General features: G+C 35.9%; 1 protein-coding gene across 2 annotated transcripts in view; it reads right to left on the bottom strand.

Moving 5' to 3' along the window:
* Window positions 1-6,292: 6,292 nt before the first annotated feature.
* The window catches only part of TRMT1L (tRNA methyltransferase 1 homolog (S. cerevisiae)-like), a 35,116-nt gene continuing 21,331 nt past the window's right edge, over window positions 6,293-20,077 (bottom strand). For both annotated transcript variants that reach the window (XM_010853084.1, XM_010853085.1), the window contains exons 11-15: window positions 13,064-13,142; window positions 10,984-11,144; window positions 10,287-10,349; window positions 7,948-8,074; window positions 6,293-7,850 (exon numbers count right to left, since the gene is read on the bottom strand). In XM_010853084.1, coding sequence (XP_010851386.1) covers window positions 7,598-7,850; window positions 7,948-8,074; window positions 10,287-10,349; window positions 10,984-11,144; window positions 13,064-13,142 — 683 coding nt within the window. In that variant the 3' untranslated portion in view covers window positions 6,293-7,597. The remainder of the gene's footprint in view (window positions 7,851-7,947; window positions 8,075-10,286; window positions 10,350-10,983; window positions 11,145-13,063; window positions 13,143-20,077) is intronic.

Genomic DNA, 20,077 nt, shown 5'->3' with positions numbered 1-20,077 from the left:
TAAGTCTTTTGCCCATTTTTAATTGGATTGTTTGTGTGTATTGTAGAAGTTCTTAATATATTCTGGATATTAATCTGTCATCAGATATATGATTTACTCATGTATTTTCTCCCATTCTGTGGGCTGGCTTTTCACTCTTTCAGAAGTGTCCTGTGATACACAAAAGTTTTTAATTTTGATAAGTTCCAATTTTTCTATTTGTTGCCTGTGCTTCTGGTGTCATGTACAAGAATGCATTGCCAAATCTAATATCATGAAGATTTTCCTCCAAGAGTCTTTTTTTAGGTCTTTTTTTCCATCTTGAGTTTTGTATATGGCAAAAGATAAGAAATCAGCTTTGTTAGCATTTGGATATGAAGTTTCCCCAGCACCATTTGTTGAAAAGATTGCCCTTTCTCCACTGAATTGTCTTGCAGCCTTAATTAATTTTCAGTTAATGAAAATCAATTGACCGTACATATAGGATGGTTTATGTATGGGCTTGTATCCCATTGGTCTGTATGACTTTTCTTTTGCCAGTACCACTCTGTTTTGATTACTGTACCTTTGTAATTAGTTTTACATTATCGTTTTAAGTCTTCTGAACACTGGGAACGACAATATTTCACTTGTACCTTTGAGAAAATTGAGTCTCAGGACTCTCAACTTGGAGAACCAAGCATGAAATAATTGAAATGCCAAATGAGAAAAGATCTCTCGTAAATTCCCACCACATTTCTACTTAGAAATATTTGGTTTACTAAGTCTTAGAAACATAATTATTAGAAAGGAAAAGTAATTAGTGTTCCATTGTTGTAACTATAAAAATGGCTTCCTTGATAACTTTTCTGAATTAATGGAGTAAGGACCGCTGAAAATCTGTTGTTCCATAAAAACAATGATAACACTAAAAGTTGTCAAAATCAACTTTGTCAGAACTCTAAAAAAAAAAAAACTAAAAGCTTCCAGTAGTCTAAAAAGCATTTATTCAACAGAAACTGTAACAAAATGGTTTGTAACATTTTAAATTTCCCTGTCCATATTTCCTCAGTTCTAGGTCAGCTTTGAAAACAAGCAACCTTGCAACTGTTAAAACCAGCAGCCTAGTAACCACTGGAGGGAACTTGAAGCACCACAAAAAGCCCACTCTAGAGAATTGTCACTATTTGACCTGTCTGGTACCTCACTGAAAAGCTCTGTATTTTAAAGAGTTCTGTCTTTATTTGACCTGACTCCACTCACTCTGCAAAGATCTGTATCTTTACCCTGTTTACCATAGAAGCTACTTGAGACTGTGATAACAATTGAGGCTAAACAGATGCTGACCAAAAACAAAAACAAAAAAATGTCATGTCTGTAGAGGGCTTTGAAAAGTTCCAGCATAATTCCTGGGAATCTAGAAGGCTGCATGTATAAGATGTATGCATACCCAAAAGAAAAAGCATTAATCTAACCTGTGACAGAACTTGAGGCTCTGTAAGTAGGAAGTGAAAGCTAAGGCAGTTGTAAACTGCATGTTGAAGTGTTGAAGGCATAGCCCAATAGTTTCAAAGAGCACTTCTTCAAGATTGGGAGAGTTAACTGTTTAAAGGCATTAAAGAACATTGCTGTCCAATCATTAGCTGACCTCTAAGCTAACAAAATGGAGAAAAAAATGGCAACCCACTCCAGTTTTCTTGCCTGGAGAATTTCACGAACAGAGGAGCCTGGCAGGCTTTTGTCCTTGGGGTCGCAGAGTTGGACACAACTGAGCAAATATCATTCACATTTAAGCTAGCAAAACAGAATATAATGGTCACACACAGCAAAAAAATGCAGACTTTACAGAGTTAGTCCAAGAAGTTCTAACGCAGCAAAACCTGAGGAGGGGAAGGGATTCTTTGTTCAGAGTTGGCATGTTATATTATTTTAAATGTTTAGTTCTCAACAAAAATTTACAAGACTTGGAAAGAAAGTGTCTGGGACAAAGCCCAGGTGTTGAAGTTTTTAAGTAAAATTTTGTTAGCCTTTAAAAGCTTGTTCAGAGAACTAGAAGAAACCATGTCTTAAAAGCTAAATTTGAGAATAATCTTTCTCCAAATAGAGAATAACAATAAAGAGAAATTATGATAAAAGAAGCAAATAGAAATCCTGGATTGGAAAACTATAACAGGTGAAATAAATTGAGTAGAGTCCCTCAAAAGCAGATTTGAACTGCTAGAAATATTCAACAAATTTGAACAGAGGTATTACTTGAGAGTAGCCTAATCAGAAAAAAAGGAATAGAAACACAGTATTGTAAATCAGCTATATTGTAATATGAAATAAAATTTAAAGGAATAAAGGGGGAAAACTACAGAGATGTCTGGGACACTATCAAGTATAATAGCATAATGGAGGTCCTAGAAGGAGAGAAGGGGTTACAGTATATTTGGAGAAATAATTGCCCCAAACTTCAGAATTTACAGAAAAGAATATGCACATCTGAGAAGCCTAACTACTGCTAAATAAGATTGGGTTTGAGAAACAGCAAGAGAAAAGTGATCACATATGAGGACTCTCTAATAAGATTAACAGCTTGCTTCTCATAGGAAAGTCATGGAGGCCCAGAGGCTCTGCAGGAAAAAGTCAACCTAGAATTCTATATGCAGCAAAATTACTCCTCAAAAATGAAAGAAATTAAGATGGTCACACATAAAAACAGAGCAAATTTGTCAGTAGCAGACCTGCCTACCCTATAGGAAATACTGAAGAATCCTTCAGGAAGAAATGAAAGGACGTTAGATAGTAAGTTGAATCCACATAAATAGTAGCACTGGTAAAGTTAACTGCGTAATGAAACATGAAGCACGGTAGGGACTTTTCGATTGTCCAGTGGCTAAGACTCCATGTTCCCAATGCAGGGGGCCCAGGTTTGATCACTACTCAAGGTTGATTTCCCTTAAGATTGACTGGTTTGAGCTCCTTGCTGTCCAAGGGACTCTCAAGAGCCTTCTCCAGCACCACAGTTTGAAAACATGAATTCTTCCGTCTCTGCCTGCCTTATGGCCCAGCTCTCACATCCATACATGACTGCTGGAAAGACCTCATAGCCTTGACTATACAGATCTTTGTCGGCAAAGTGATGTCTTTGTTTTGTAACACACGGTCTACGTTTGTCATAGCTTTTCTGCCAAGAGGCAATCTTCTAATTTCATGGCTTCAGTCACCATCTGCGATGATTTTAGAGCCTAAGAGGAAATCTGTCACTGCTTTCTTTCCCTTCTATTTGCAATGAAGTGATGGGACTGGATGCCATGATGTTAGTTTTTTTTAATATTGAGTATTAAGCCAGCTTTTTCACTCTCCTCCTTCACCCACCCTTATTAAGAGGCTGTTTAGTTCCTCTTTGCTTTCTGCCGTTACAGTGAAATCCCCCTTCATGGATCACTGCCTTGTCATGGTGAAATTACAGCTATTGATGTTTATATTTACAAAGCAGATCTTAAAAACCTAATCTTCTACCTTGAAAATCTATTGCCATTAATTTCTGATAGGTGTGTACTTACTGCCGTTTTATTACTTGTTTTGGGCTTATTTTGTGGTTCTTCCCTGTCCCTTTTGTTTCTTCCATTGTGGTTTGACAGTTTTCCTTTGTGGTGTATTTGTGGTCCGTCCTTGTTTTTGTGTATCTATTGTAGGTGTTTGGTTACCGTGGGGTTCCACGGTTCTGTATTGATTTGTTTTAAACAGATAGTCCTTTAGGTTCAAACACATTCTGAAAGGATCTATGTTTTTACTACCTTTTCCTCTACTTGGTATTTCTTGTTATATTTTACATCTTCATGTTTATTCCTTTACTAAAGTGAAAGTCACTCAGTCATGTCCGACTCTTTGTGACCCCATGGACTGTAGCCTGCCAGGCTCTTTTGTCCATGGAATTCTCCAGGCCAGTGTACTGGAGTGGGTAGCCTCTCCCTTCTCTAGGGGATCTTCCTAACCCAGGCACTGAACCCGGGTCTCCCACATTGCAGGTGGATTTTTTACCATCTGAGCCACTAGTGAAGCCACCCAAAATCTTTGCCTTCCCACACCAGGAGTCAAACCCAGGCCACCTGGGTGAAAACCAGGAATCCTAACCATTAGACCATATGGAAGAGGACAATTCCCTTAGTAATTACTATACTATTATTTTATAATTATAATTATATTATATATAATTATATTATTTATTTTATATATAATTATAATATAAATAAATAATTATAATATTATATAATATATAATATATATTATATTATATATTATATATATAATCAATTACTATAATTGATTTATAAATTTTTTGTCTTTTAACCTTTGTACTAGCATATTTGAGTGGTTGATACTTGGCTTTTACTACATATTTGCCTTTACTAGTGGGATTGTCCTTTCCTATAATTTCTTGTTAGGTCCTTTTCTTTTCCTCTTACAGAAGAACCTTTAACATTTTCTTCTAGGGTTGGCTTGGTATTGAGGAACACTTTCCATTTTTGCTTATCTGAGTTCTTTATCTTGCCTTCAATTCTAAATGATAATCTTGCTGGGTAGAGTATCCTAGGTTGCATGTTTTTCCCTTTCATCACTTTGAGCCATAAGTTCATTAAATACATTTTTGACCCCCCTCTCTCTTCTGGGACCCCTATAATGTGAATGTTGATACACGTTACCCCAGAGATCACTAGAAGTGTGATCTTAACATTAAAAACATTTTTCTCTTTGTTGTGTGACTGGGTAATTTCCATTGTTGTCTTCCAGGTTACTTATGTGTTCTGTGTCACCCAGTGTGCTGGTCATTCTTTCTAGTGCTTGTTATTTCAGTTATTGTGTTCAGTTTTGACTGGTTCTCTTTTATATTTTCTAGTTCCTTTAAAACTTTATCACTGTATTCATCTATTCCTTTTCCTAGTTCAGGTAGCATTCTCATTACTAATGCTTTGAATTCTTTTACCTGGTAAATATTTCATTAGTTCCCCCACCCTAACCATTTTCTCTTGCTCTTTGAACTGAAATTCCTCTGTCATCTTATTTGGCTTATTTTTCTCTGTCCCTATGCAATCAGGTGAAACAGTTCTCTCTGGCATCCTTGAAGGAGTCCTTGAGTGGGAGTATCCTGTGTAGTCTGCGTGTTCTTTGGTGGGAGAGCTGGATCGGACATGAACATGGGTCACACCTTTCTTCAGAGGAGCGAGCTGGCAGCTGTCACTCGGTGGGAGGCGGGGTTGGAGGTGGCGGTGCTGGAGGCGGGGGGATGCAGGGCTTCCCCTCCTCTCAGTTGCCCGCAGGGTTGGGGTCAGGTCTCATGCTGCTGGAGCAGAAGCCCCGAGGGTCAGGTCCAGGCTGGCTCAGGTAGCTTTCAGTGTGTGCTCTTGTTCCTCCCAGCACTCAGCTTCACACCAGCAGGGAGCAGGGCTGGAGCAAGAGGTGCACGGTGGGTATTAGGCGAGAGCTGAGGTGACCTTCCTGACTGTCTCTGCTGTGCCATCACTGGAAACGGCTGCTCCCCACCTTGCTAAGACAGCACGTAGGGTTTGAGCTGCCTTTAGCATCTCATAGCCAGCTGAGCTTTTTCCACGGTTGTGGCAACCCTTGCTTCACGGTGAATCTGCAGTGCAAGGCCCGCAGTGCTGGAGCATCTGCTCAGCTCAGGCTGGGGGCAGTGGGGGGTACACGAGAGCGGTCATGGGCAATGTCAGCAGTCTGTGAGGTTTCCATTTCAATCGCCCTTTCCACCCAGCTGTGAGGCCATGTGAGTATCCAAGTGCTCGTCATGAGTGGAGTACAGCCTTCCCAGAGCCCTCCTGTTAGTCTCACTGGTCTTCCAACCCGCCAAGGGCCTCGTCTTCCCTTTGTTGGACCCCAGGCTGAGGTACCCAATGTGTGGCTTGAACCACTCACCCTCCAGGGAGGGTAGTCTCCCTTTTCCTCCAAGTTCCCTCCCAGGGTCACAGGTCCCTACCTGATTGCCTGTTTTTCCTTACCTGTTTCTGTGTGGACCTTTTATACAGCCTTGGTTGTACATCCGACAGGTTCTAGTTAGTTTTCAGTGAGAATTGTTCAACATGTAGATGTATTTTTTATATGTTTGTAGGGGGAGGTGGGTTCTATATCCTCCTATTCCTTCACCTTATTTCCTCTCCCCATACACATATATTTTAAATAATCAGATGGTCCAAGTGCTGGTTTGTCTCATGGATTTATAGAAACTTTTCTTAACTATACAAAAAAATAACAACTTTTATTTCTTTTCGTGTTTGTGAATTAACTGGCAAGAATAATAAAGGTTTTCTTGTAATGGTCATAGAAACTAAACATGTACTTCATCTATTCCTTTATTTTACTAAAATTCCATTAATTGGAGATAAGAAAAAGCATCCTTCTAAGATTATGCTGTAATAACACAAAGAATTTTTCTTTTATTTCTTCTAAATTAATACTCTTAGGTTGATGCAGCCCCAACTCCCTGAATTTCTGTGTATGTCATGGGAGTGGTTTTTTTTACATGATATATTAAACCTTTCAGTCATTTCTCTTCCTCCATTTCCCAAGCTTAATACTTGTAAAAAAAAGTTAGTTTTTCTAAGAAACACTTAGGTAAATGTGCATTAAATCCTTGAAACAAAAATCTAAATTTTTGGTATATGTTTTCATACAAACTCATATTCGGATGAAGCAAGAACCATATTTATTAATGGAAACAAGATTTTTTTTTTCCAACTAATTTTTGTAGTCATGTTAGCCTGGGCTACTTGTGCAAAAAATTAGCACATACACAAACCAAAAAAACAAGCAAAACAAACAAAAAAAAAACACCCCAAAAAGCAAGAAAATCCTCACTTCATAAATTCATAAGGTGACAAGTTTTACTCCTGAGAGGTAGCATAACCAAGCAAATGAATATTGTACGTGCATTAACTGAGGCACTTGAGATCACCCAGTTTGTTTAATTCATAACAAAATCTGTCCTCAGAATTTCATGCTTGTAAACAATTATATTAGAACAGTAGTCTCAATTTATTTTAACAAAATCTTAAAGTGTAATCATCTGGACTTTAAACTTACAAGAAAATGTATTTCTATCTCTGATAAGTATTTAGTTGGAGAAATAAGATTTCTTGAAATTGGGAGTATATTTTATCTTGTATTTGTGAAATAATACATTAGTAATCAGAAAGGACACTATTCCTCCTATTTAGGGTCACTTTAATAAAAGGATTCTGGATTCATCTTACACATTACAAACAGAAAAGATAAATATCGTGAATCACTTTAAGTAGAGCTGAGATTAAGTAATGTGTTATTTTCATAACATATAAAATTCCAAACAGTCTGCATGTGAAAATTTTCTGAGTTATTAAACAGTAGGGTGATCTCAGTCACAAACTTGGCTTCATATGAAATGTTTTCATTCAAATTTTAAGCTTTCTTTAAAATAAGAAAAACTTGGAAAGCATAGCTCCCAAACCAGCTAAATTAGAAACTGCTAATTTTCTGAATGAAAAGAGCACTGTTTTTTATTTTTACACAACTGAATTGAAAGAATAGAAAAAGCACTACAGTTGTTACAGAGAATAATAATTGTGGCCATCAACACAGACATCTGAGAAACTTTCCTTTACATTTACCATCTTCTGCAACCACCTGCTTCTGCTTTGTCATTCACTGACATTTCAACCCTGTCGGCTACTGTGTCTTCAGATGCTGGTTGGACATGGCCCTCTGACTGTCCTCCGGTGTAAGTAGGGGTGCTGTACTTCAAAAGGATGGATTTAAACTGCATTAGAGGTGCATCTGTACGAACTCCCATTGGGTCAAAATGAGTTCGGCTTACTCGAAAGCCTGCTTGAGAAAGATAGCACAAAAACTTTTTTAACCTGCAACAAGGAAAGGCAAAAATGAGGTTCTTGTTTTAACTCATAATGTCATTAAAATAGTAAATATATACACTTTGTCATTCACTGTCTGTCTTACTTTGGCATATTCATTCCTTTAATGCTGTGTCTGTGGATGTTGTAATAAAAGGGAGGATGTTCAGTATTGACATCAGTCTTTTGCCTCTTGACTAAATTTGCAGTTGTTTCATTACTTTTTCTCTTTCCTGAAACGTACAGATATTAACACAGAAAGTTAGCATTCTCTTAAAAATCACAAGCCAGATACTTGAATAACTACATACTATCTCTTCAAGTCTAAATTCTTTGACACAACCTTTTGACCTATATATCCAATCTTAATTCTTACAATAACATAGCTTTTATTGTAGTATTTATATTTTCACTATCCTTTACTCATGTAATTTTACTGTTTAACTGTTTGCTGAATCAGAACTTCTTTCTACCTTCTTCAGTTGTAAGCCTCAAGCCTACCTCCATCTTCTGTAGAAAGCCATTTTTGAAATCTGGGCCAGTCATTCCACAGATTTCACTACTCTCAACACTACTCTGAGTTTGATTAAGTTCTGTCATTATATGTTTTCTTGTTTCATGTATTTAGGTCTTTATAATGTGTATAAATCCTTCCCAAATTATATTCTAAGTTCCTGGAGAATAAGGTCCTTTATTTCTATAGTTGTATTCTCTACTGAATGCCAATAGAATTGACCCTTGTGAACAATGCGGTTTTAAATTGTGTGGGTCTACTTCAACATGGATATTTTTCAACAGGCAGAAACTACAGTAACACATGGTCCACAGTTTGTTGAATCTGTGGATGAAGGACTGACTTTAAGTTACACATGGATTAATCCCAGGGCTGTTCAAGAGTCAACTGTGTTTGATATACAGTAGTCTTCATTGAACACAAAACGAACACAAAGTCAGTCTCAGCGGCTTGCATATAGGAATTTATGAGTACACTGTATGATCTCATTGCCTACTTTTTACCACAGTACTTAGCCTTTACATTTTCAGTGAAAGGAAGCTAGCAAGTAAGTTTCTAGCAGTTATCCCTTGAAAAATCACAAAAGGAAGACAACTGAGATATCCAAGTTACCATATGGAGATTTTTTTCTGAATGTTCAACATGGATGTTATTATGGCCAAATTTAAAATTTTCATGAACATTCACTTAAGCAAAAGTATTCAGAAGACAAATCTGATGCATGAAAATGAATGATAAACTGCATTCAAAGATAAATATTGTTGAAGTATTGACTCATGGCTTCCCCCATTAAATCAGATAATTAAAACCTGATTATACTGTCACATTAAATCTAAGAAGGCACATGTACCCCAAGAGTTAGGAAAGGCTGAGACTAAAAATCCAATACCTTCCAATTACTATCATCAGCAGTACATAGATTTCTTTTGCCTGATATTTTCTATCATGTAAGATTTTATATGTTGTTATACTAGTTTAGAACAATCATAATTTTAGAGCTATAAAAGAATCCATAGAGATTAGTCTAACTCCCTTAATTTATACATGAGAAAGGCTCAGAGATTTTAAATATCTTCAAAACTTATGTTTTTACCTTATTCTAAAAAGGTTTTATGACAACTCTTAAAGGTGGGGGACCTGGCTAAGGTTATGTAACAAATGACACAAAGAAGTAGGGTGATACTCGTAAATTTAATGTATTTTACAGGATACTGGAATGCCCTTCTCTTCCCTCCAACAGAGAAATTAAGGAGAATAAATCATTTTTAAGTGATTTGAATCCTAACAAATTGGTTGAAGATGCTAAATGAACATGACTTGGGAACAGTATGTAGTTATTAAACCATAAGCTATTAGCAGGAGTTAAAATTTTCTTCTCTTTGAAAATCAACACTAAAATGCTCAGCAACTAATACAAAATTACAGCTTGTAAGTATAGTCCTTGGTTCTTTCAATCTCAACACTGTTTTTGCCTGTATACAAAACAGATTTAGAATCTAACATTGCCTTCTAAAAACCTTAGACATTAAGCACCACCATTACAAATCTTAACATCCTTTGATATGAATTTACAATGCCTAATACAAGTATATTTTAAAGTATATACACACCTCAAATTATAAGAAAGGCTATGTAATAAAATTCTTATGGCCAGAGTATAGGGTCTTCTGGTTAATCAGTGACATTTCTTTTAACATCTTGTATAGCTCTTAGAAGGGGATCACCATATACCAGAGATGTGAACAAAATACATATTGATAGAAGTTCTGAACTATGCAAATGCCAGATAAATAAGGTCTACTGTAATTTGGTTGCTGGTATAATAAGATGAAAATGAATTTGAAGTAGGCTACCAAAGCAATCTCTTCTCTTCCAGTTACCCTGCTGCTACGTGCTCTTACACAGATGCGTTCATACACACGCACACGTACCTTGTGCGCTGTGACTATCTGTTGTGGTATCGTCTGTAGTTTTAATAAATACACCGCATTCTTCTAAAATTAGAACAAATGGAAACAAAATATTTTACAGGATGATATTAAGCAACAATTTGAAGTTTACATAAAAACTTACTAAATCTATGCACTGCTTTTATGAATATATGATTCTGTGACCAAAACAGGTTCCAAGAATTCATTTTTTGACCCTCTAAGATACCTAACAGGCCCACCCTTCTATCAGTAGCCAGATAAAACTACACAAGCCTATTTATACTAAAGAGAAAACAAAGTAGAAAAAACTTAACTTTTCTGAGTGGTAAGTGTAAACCTAGCTTCCATGGCTCAACGGATATTACAAAATTTTTGGCCACACTGTTCTCAGAATGACCTAAAGTTTCTCTTTCCAGAAAGCAGATACAGGGTGATAAAATCAGAACAGACTTTTAGTTCTTTCAATCTACTAAAGTTTAAAAAATACATCTATAAAACAAAATCATCATTCCTTTCAGGCCCCTAATATAAACTTGAAGAAAACAATGCAATAAAAAAAAAAAGCTAACTGGATTACTGATGAGACTCATTACAGAGAATTTACTTAAAGCATACTACTTATATTGCTTTTAATTATAACATTAAAGATGTATTTTTGATAAACAATTTGTAACCTAGTAAATTAGTGTTAAGTCACCTTGCTTGTTGAGATTTGAAGGTGCATGAACTGAAAACTGAGGAGTACACTCTGACTCAAAGATTAATGTCTTTATTAGGGTCTGAATGTCATCTAAACCATGGTGAAGAGATTCAGACAGCATTCTTTTGAGGAATCCAGTATTGAAAAGGGAACTTGACCTGAAAAAAAGAATATAGAATTAGATTCAAGAAGTGTTTTCTTTAATAAAATAAGTCTTCGTAATTAAACAATGACTAAGTAATTTGCCTACTTTATCATGTCAATTCTCTAAGCTAGTGGGATTAGTAAAGGAAATTTCATTCACAATAGGTCAATTTATTGAGCCCTCATAAGGTGTATAGTCCTGTCGTACATAGAGGTGTAAGATATAGTGAAGTATAAAATTCACTGTTTACCCTATGAAAGCCTGTAAATGTAGACAGAATCTAGACTGGGACACACAGTAATGCAGAGGTTTTCACAATGCATATTCCTATCAGTAACAGTAACCCTTAGTTCCAGGGCATACGTGGCGGGGCAGGGTGACATCCATAAGAATTACATGTGCTGGTAGTGATGCAGTTAAAAAGTGGCCCAGGGCTCAGTTTCCCATTTAATTTGAGAATCACAAGTATAATGGACAGAATATGAATTCCAGGTCAGACAAACCTTTCCACCACTTACTAGCTATGTAATCTTGAGTAACTATTGTTTTGAGTCTCACATTCCTTATCATAATATGGAAAATAAAACTTCTCACAGACTTACAGGAATTAAATGAGATAATACACCTACAATCCCTAGTACAAGGTATATCCTCAAGAAACAGTAGCTATTACTAGGGTAAGCAAATATATATGAAAGGATATGTGATTTTAAGTGTCAAACAAGTGACCAGTGTAAGATTTACTAAAAGACAATTCAAAGATTATTTTGGATTTAAGCACTGAGGAGTGACACTTCAAAAAGGATGCAGAATTTGAATTAGAGGAAGGGAAGGGAGAAGAGACTAAATGAGCGTAAAGACATGAACAATGGCTTTAAGTAAGAAAACCTTAAGTTATTGTTTAGAACTCAGTCTTGGAGGTAAAAAAAAAAAAAAGTTCTGGTTCTGTTCTGTGTGTGCGACTAACTAAATCCTGAGGGATCAGTTTTATCCAACACTTAAAATAGACTGTGCCATCATTTTCTCATCTGGTAAAATGAGGGAGGAGTTGGGCTAGGAGATCTTTCTGGATCTAGCAACCTGTTACTCTGAACTTCCCCAGTTCCAAGAGTGAGTAGGGTCAACATACTGCAGGTGATTGAGAGAACTAGAAGGTAAGGCTGGCCAGGTCATTCTTAATCTAAAAGTATTTACTTGAAGATAAAATAATGGGCATCAGCACAAATATGTTTACCATTAAGTTAATTTTTAGACTTAGTAATGACTAAACCTTAGCCTTATAAAGTAATGAGGCTGGAGTTTGCCATGATTGTTATTACAATGCTATTAGCAATCTCAAATTTCTCCAAGAATCTCTAGTAACAAATAGCTTATGGGAAGGATTGTGAGTAAAAGCAATTCAACTTTCAAACATGAAAAACATAACTAGTTACCAAGGATGCAAAAAGCACACACATACATTAAATATTTGCAGCTGTGTCACATATAAACAGCTTTACCTAATACAAAAGCAGACATTCACTTTAACATGCCCTTCTTCCTTAAAATTAATTCCTCAAAGAACTTTTACATTAGTTGACTGGTCTATAAAAAGTTATAGTGATCACTTTAAAATCATACCCTAGTTCTATAATTATCAGCTGAAAAAAGCCTCATCCTTACTACGCATGAATGAATGATTTAGTTTGCAGATCAGCTTGGCTTCTCTTTAATCCGACTGCATCTTAACTCTCACAAACTTTTAAGAATAATGGTATAGAAAAATGTGAAAAGAAAACACCTCAGGTTCATAAGGGAAAAGAATTATAATTATTTACCTATATTTTTTTAAAAATTGAAACTAAATTTGTCTTCTACCACAGTAATCAAAAGTCAGCAATCAGATCAATACATGCATAAACTCTGAATACATTACTATGCTTAGGCACATACCATAGAGGTCCAAGTTCTATTGCTGTCTTTCCAGGCATGCTTCCATGACAATTACAGGGTAGCTGTCTATATGGGTTTTCTGTGAAAAGGTAATAAAAAGAAATCAAAGGAGAAATAACAATGTAAACAGTAGTAATTGTTATATAAGTAATAATTTGCAGCTACAATACACTGAGGATCTACTATGTGCCAGGTATTGTGCATTTATATGCATTAAAAAAAATTTAATCCTTAAAACTCTCTGAAGCAGGTATTAAGATCTCAGTTATGTAGATCAGATGATTAAAGCTTAAAAAAGATATAGAAATCCATGTCAAAATTAGAGGCATGGTTTTAAGTCACTATACTACCTGAAATAATTTCAGCAGGAGAAAGTCTTATAAATTCTACAAGCTATCCATATTTTAAAATCAACTGATTGGGGTATAATTTACATGCAGTAAAATGTATACATTTTATGTGAAAAGGTTGATGAGCTTTAATAAATGTACATACCCATATAACCAACATCCATCAAAATAAAGGCATTTCCCATAAGTTAACTCTTCTGTAATTGGGAAGAGAAAATGAATTACTCTATTCCCTAGGCTTGATGCATATTCAGTCCCAGACATGTAGGCTAGAAGAAACTAATTCAGTTTAAAGAGCAATGAGGGCCCTGATGTAATCTGAATATGACTGGGGAGATACAAGACCTAGTCTTAAGTCTCCAAAATGGCATGATATTCTACCATGGACTTTCCTGTTCACTTAAGACTCAGAATGAAGTGAAGTGAAGTGAAGTCGCTCAGTCGTGTCCGACTCTGCGACCGCATGGACTGTAGCCTACCAGGCTCCTCATCCATGGGATTTTCCAGGTAAGAGTACTGGAGTGGGTTGCCATTTCCTATAGTCATTTTAAATCAGATTTTCTCCAACAGAGTTCCCCCAGGCCATTTCTGGGTTGATCATTCACTTTCTTGGAAATGCCTGATCTGATCAATGGGCCCTAGATATATCCAGAACTCAGGATTACGGTAGTAGGGACATGGGTCTATAGCTTCTTGCTATCTGATATCACTGTCATTTAATGCAATTAAGTGGCATAATTCACAGTTGTATATATACTTAACGGCCTCCTTCATTGTTTGTTCCTAGGTCTACCTTTCAGCCTTAGAAGGTGTGGTTATCATTGACGTTAGCTTTGTTGAGAATGATGCTGCTCAAATGCTGTACGAATATATTCAAGACATCTTCCCTGAAACCATTAAATAATTAAATTACATGTACTACAGGCAGACTTACCCAAAGTAGGGTGATTTATATTTATGGTTCTGTCAGTTGTACCAACTTACCGCAGGCAGCACACAAATATTTGTCAGTTTGTTTCCTGATGTATTTTGCAAAATGATCCCATCATATAAACCTGTGTCTTTTTTGAAGACCCTTGCCTAAGATTTCTTAGTGCCTGATGAGCATCAGCATCTTCAGGGATCAGGGTTATCATTTCAAGTTACGAAGTAGAAAAAAATGAAGGTATGAAGAAAGAACTACTATATCTATGTCATTGGTAAATAGGCCACGAAGGTAATTCCAGATGAGGAATTCAAACTATTTAGAGACTTTAAATGAAATGGACTGAACACATACTTTAATCTCTTCTGTTTCTTAAAGCATTATTAAGATGAGAACAAAGGAATAAAATTCAAACCCCAAAGATAAATAAAATGTGAGAAGAGATAAGATGATGAGAAATGTCAATAAAATTTTAGAAGTGGGAAGGAGATACACAAAGGGGTAACTGATTTAGCAGGTCAGAGAAAGCTAAAGCCCGAGCCTGAAACGGGTAGACAGGCTACCAATAAACAGTAAGCCCACTGGCATCATGGGGCCTGAAAAGGCTTGAGAATGAAAGTACTGACTGTCTTTGAAGATGGAAATAGGGTAGTAATGTGGGGGAAAAAAAAAAGACTTCATTTAAAAATTTTAAGACTTGTAGATCTTCTCTAAGATCAACAGTTAGGCTTCTGTGTCTTCTCCATCCAAAAGAGGAAGTTAATCTTGGGTGAGGCTGAACCACAGGGGATCTGGAACCAGGGGCGTTAGTCACAGTTAAGAGTGAGGAGGCATATGAAAAGAAAGGGACTAAGTAAAAGTCTGTACAAATGCTAAGACCTGCCAGTCTCCTTCCCCAACATGGTTCCTAGAAAGCTGATAAAAGACTGCAAGATTCCTCTGCATAAGTACTTACCAATCCAGGAGAAAAAACACACATACAGATTGGCTGACTGTCTTTTGGGAGTTCTTGTAATGAGAAGGCAGACTGCCTTCTCATTACAGTAAAATCTTATCAGTTTATAAGCCCTGCCCCAAGAACTCCAATATAACTGTCAGCATGGAAAACTAAGACTACTAGACATTTGAGATACACTATGACAAGAACAGAATTGCAAACCAGAAATAATTAGGAAAGAATAACTAACAAAATAATAGCAACAATACAAAAATAAGCAAAATGAAAAACCTATCCTCCCCTAAATATAAAATATACCCAACTACAGTCAATAGTATCATAGAGGTAAGATTAGATTTCACATCTCTGAGACAAGAATAGGATACTATTAAAAAGGGAACAATAAAAATATGAAATAACTCTTGGAAATGAACGAAGTATGACAAGTTTAAGCAGGAAAGTTGGAAAAAAAAAAAAGTTGGATAAAACTCAAGGAAATTTATAAAGAAGAACTAAATGCTAAGAAATAAATAGAGATGTAAAAAAAATTAGAGGGTTAATCAAGCAGATCCATCATATAACTAAAATGAGTTCTGGGAAGACAGAACAGAAATAATTTGAGAGAAAAAAATTATCAAAGAGAAAATAGAAAAAATTTATCAAAACTGAAGAACTCAGGTTTAAGGGCTCACAGACTGCAGCACAATGAATTAAAAAAGATGAATTCATAAACATCCTGAAGTTATTTTAGAATAGTGGGTTAAGAAGAGAGATTTTAAGAGCACTCAGAGAAAAAAACACAAAGGACTATTCCTAAGAACAGCAGCAAACTTGTCAATATTGAAGGTTAAAAGACAAAGGAATAACATCTTAAACATTCTGAGGAAAAACAACTTCTAACCTAGACTTCTATATTTACCCCTGCAATCCTTCTAAGGAAATCCTCCTAAGGGAAAAAGTGTAGCTTCAAAAGGAGAAAGTGAAGAAGGAAAGGTCAAAATACATAAGATTTAAGATATAGGAAGTACATCACAAGGAGAAAGCCAAAGAAAATTTCCATTATGAGTCTAAAAGGAAGACCCAGGGCAACAGCTTTTCGCAGACTTAGAAACAAACAACCCAAACCAGAGGAGGAGGACTGTCTCCAGCGGAATTAAATGAAACCCAAAGGTTGTTTTTAACAAAAATCACAGAAGCACTAAACTGTATTATGGATTTTGAAAAGTATATACACACCCAAAAGGTGACAAATATATAGTAATGATTAATTCGAGTAATTGAAGAGGTGTATAAAAAAGTTATTACAGCACTGTAACTGGTTCCTCTCTGTGGAGCAGCCTTCTAAGAAAGGCAGCAATGATCCCTGTATCCTGGTGTTCATACCCTTCTCTAATCTCCACCTCTTGAAGGCGAGATCACTGGATCTGTAGACTCATATCTAGTGACTAGAATATAGCAATATTCTCTTTTTCTCTCTCCCTTTCTCTCTCTGGTTCTTTCTGATGAAGTGAGCTGCTATTCTGTGAAGAAGACTACTTGACAATGAACTGAGAACACCTCTTAGCAGCCAACAAGTGCTCAGGTCTTCAGTCTAACAACCTACATCCAGGTCATAACCATGTGAATGAGCTTGTAAACAGGTCCTTCCCCAGTCAGGCCTTGATGACTGCAGCCCCAGCCAATACCTTGACGGCCGCCTTGTGAGCGACCCTTAGCTAGTGGACCCAGCTGAGCTATGCCCGGATTCTTGACTCAAGAGAAACTGAGATGATAATGTCTTAAGCCACCAAGTTTTGAGGTAATTTGTTACACACAGATAGATAACTAATACAACTTGTAAACAAAGTTTTTATATTTATAAAAATATGAACACGGAATACTGATTAAGCCAACACTGGAGAGGAGAAGTACATGCATGTGACTGAGCTGGTCTGAGATTCTGAATAGTTGTCTTCATGAAAGGAAGTTATAGGCAATATAACTTAGAAATAGGGAAGACATCAAACATTAGAGACTTTAAACATTAGAAGAAACAGCTGTAAGATGTTTATTAATAGTTGGTTACTTTAGGGAGTGGGGCAGTTATCATTACTAATAAGATGCAGAACTATTTGATTTTTTAAATTATATACTACATATTGATAAAAAGTTCTAAGTGATCTGACTTTTTGGAAAGAAACACTCATTTATACTCCGTAAGTCCTATATGATTACAACAATGCAGAAAACAATTCATATTGCTTAATAGTAATTCATTAAGTCAAAAATCCTTTAAAATGTTAGATTAAAAAAACATTCTAGTGACAGATTCCATAAAATATCAGTTATATGTGGAATCTAAAACACGGCACAAATGAACCTATCTACAAAACAAGCAGACTCACGGACACTGAGCCCTGTGGCAGGAGAGGGGTGGATGGGAGTCTGGGTTAGGACACATAAACTACTGCATTTAGAATGGATGGAAAACAAGGTCCTACTGCTTAGCACAAGGAACTATATCAAGTCTCCCGGGATAAACCACAATGGAAAAGAAGATGAAAAAGAGTGTATATACATGTATAACTGAGCCACTTTGCTGTACAACAGAAATTAACACAACAGTGTAAATCAAACATTCTTCAATTTTTAAAACAATTCAAAAAAAACCCATGGTAGTAACAATCCAAAATTATAAAGCGACATGAAGGACTCCTGAAAGAGAAGGAAAGATGTTAAGTTTTTACAGATTCAGGATCAAATGTGAGCAGAGTGTATTTGAGTTTAATTACTCAATGATATTGTAAAACACTTATGGTGAGAAATGAAAGGATAAAAATCTCCATTTACGAACTGGTTCATAATTTTAAAGGTAGGAATACCATCAGTAACACTGGGGTACGAGGTAAAAAGAAACACTGAGGTGTTTTTTTTTTCTAATTGAGGTGAAACTCACATTAGTGATATCCTTTTAAACACTGAAGATGTGTATTATTTCTTACATAAAAGAAAATTAAATTAGGAAAAAATAGAAAAGAAACCACAGGGCACTATACCATTTATCTAGGAGGACCAAAACTTTCCCAAGTTTCATCAAAGATATTTATGAAATTTGTATTTTAAAAAGCCAAGTGGATTCTATAACCTTTCTGACTCTGTTGCATTTAAACCAAGATCAGGATGGTGGACTGGGCATTTAGAGTTGGCTTCTCTTATTCCAAATCTTTAGAAATGACAGAAAAATTTATTTGTGTGAATAATTCCTAAATACTGCTAGAAAATAAGAAGAGAAGTCATCATACGTCCCAATCATTCAGTACTTGCTGAAAGCTTATAAGCTGAGAGATAGTACTACTGGAAGAAAACCATACTGGAGGGAATAGATATTAAAGGCAGAAATAGCCTAGGGGCTATATGAACCTAAAAAGCAAAGATGAATGCTACTAGAGTAGCTCTAGGACAACTGTTAAAGGGATTGGTTAGAAAACTGTACTTAAAAAAGCTGATTACTCCTTTAATCCATGATTAGCAGGTTTCAGAAGATATCTGTATCCAGTTTGAAGTGATAAAGGTTTAGGTTGGAGAAACAAAATAGTGCCCCAAATTTGATAAAAAAAAAAAAAAAAAAATTACCTCTGGGCCTAAGAAGCTCTGAATTCCAAGGAGGATGAACACAAAGAGACTCACTCAGACATATTATAACCAAACTGCTGAAAGCTGCAAAAAGAATCTTGAAAGCACCAAGTATCAAGTACAAGGGAACAACAATACAACTAACTTTTAATCAGAAATAATAGAAGCCAGAAGGCACTGTAATGATACAGTCAAAGTGCTGATTGGTACTTAGACTGATAAATGATAGGTATCTCAGCTTCATGCACAAATCCGAAAGCACCAGAGAGAACTCAAACAAAGGAATATGACAGCATGCCCTCCATTCCTACTATCGATTAACGCTAACAGAAGTACCTGGACAGAAGAAAAGCATGGTGGGTTCTGAGGAAGCGTCAAAACCACATCTCCTCCTTAATTCAATGTGGTCAAGATAAACTACCAACTGGTTTATTTATTTATCTTTCATTAAGCAAAAAAAGGATCCAGTGTCAGAACACTCTGAAAATAGAGCTCTGAGAAGTGACTGCCTTAACAGATATTAAACAACACTAAAAGGAGTAGAAGTGAATGAATGCATGAACATCCAACCACTGGAACAGAATAGAAATTCTAAAAACAAATTCAAATCTATGTGGGATTTTAGTATAAGGTAAATATGGTATTCTCAAATAAGTGGACAAGAGGTGACCTAGTCAATAAAACAACCTTCTCTGAATAATTTAGGATTGCAAAGCTTTTTCCAACTACAGACAAAATGCAGAGTACATTAAGCGTCTGAATAACTTTACAACAGAAACAATGAAGAATGTCTGCATGAAAGAATAAAAGATGCAAACACAAGTGACAAAATGAGAAAAAATATCTACAACTATCGTATCACACCCCGAGGGTTAAATTCTACTATATAAAGAGTTCTTAAAAATCCACATTTCAAAAATGCTAGGAAGCTAACAGAAAACAACGGGCAACTGTTTCTATGTCCCAGAAAAGCAAATTAGAAACAGCCTGATGAGGGCACATGCCACATCTTTTTCCTATTCCCCAGGCCTGGCATATAGTAGAGGCTCAATAAATATTTACTGGATGAGTTTTACAACTGATGGGTTCTATATTCAGTCAGAAACATGACCATTATTTTTATAAAATTAATGATTTGAAACATCCCAAACAAAGAAGTAATCTGACTTAATGTTCCTAAAATTAGTGAC

This window comes from Bison bison, unplaced genomic scaffold (assembly GCF_000754665.1).
Source record: "Bison bison bison isolate TAMUID 2011002044 unplaced genomic scaffold, Bison_UMD1.0 scf7180017864322, whole genome shotgun sequence".
NCBI classification, from domain to species: Eukaryota; Metazoa; Chordata; class Mammalia; order Artiodactyla; family Bovidae; genus Bison; species Bison bison.
The sequence above is the reverse complement of the archived record's forward strand: the minus strand, read 5'-3'. Positions and strand labels throughout refer to the sequence as shown.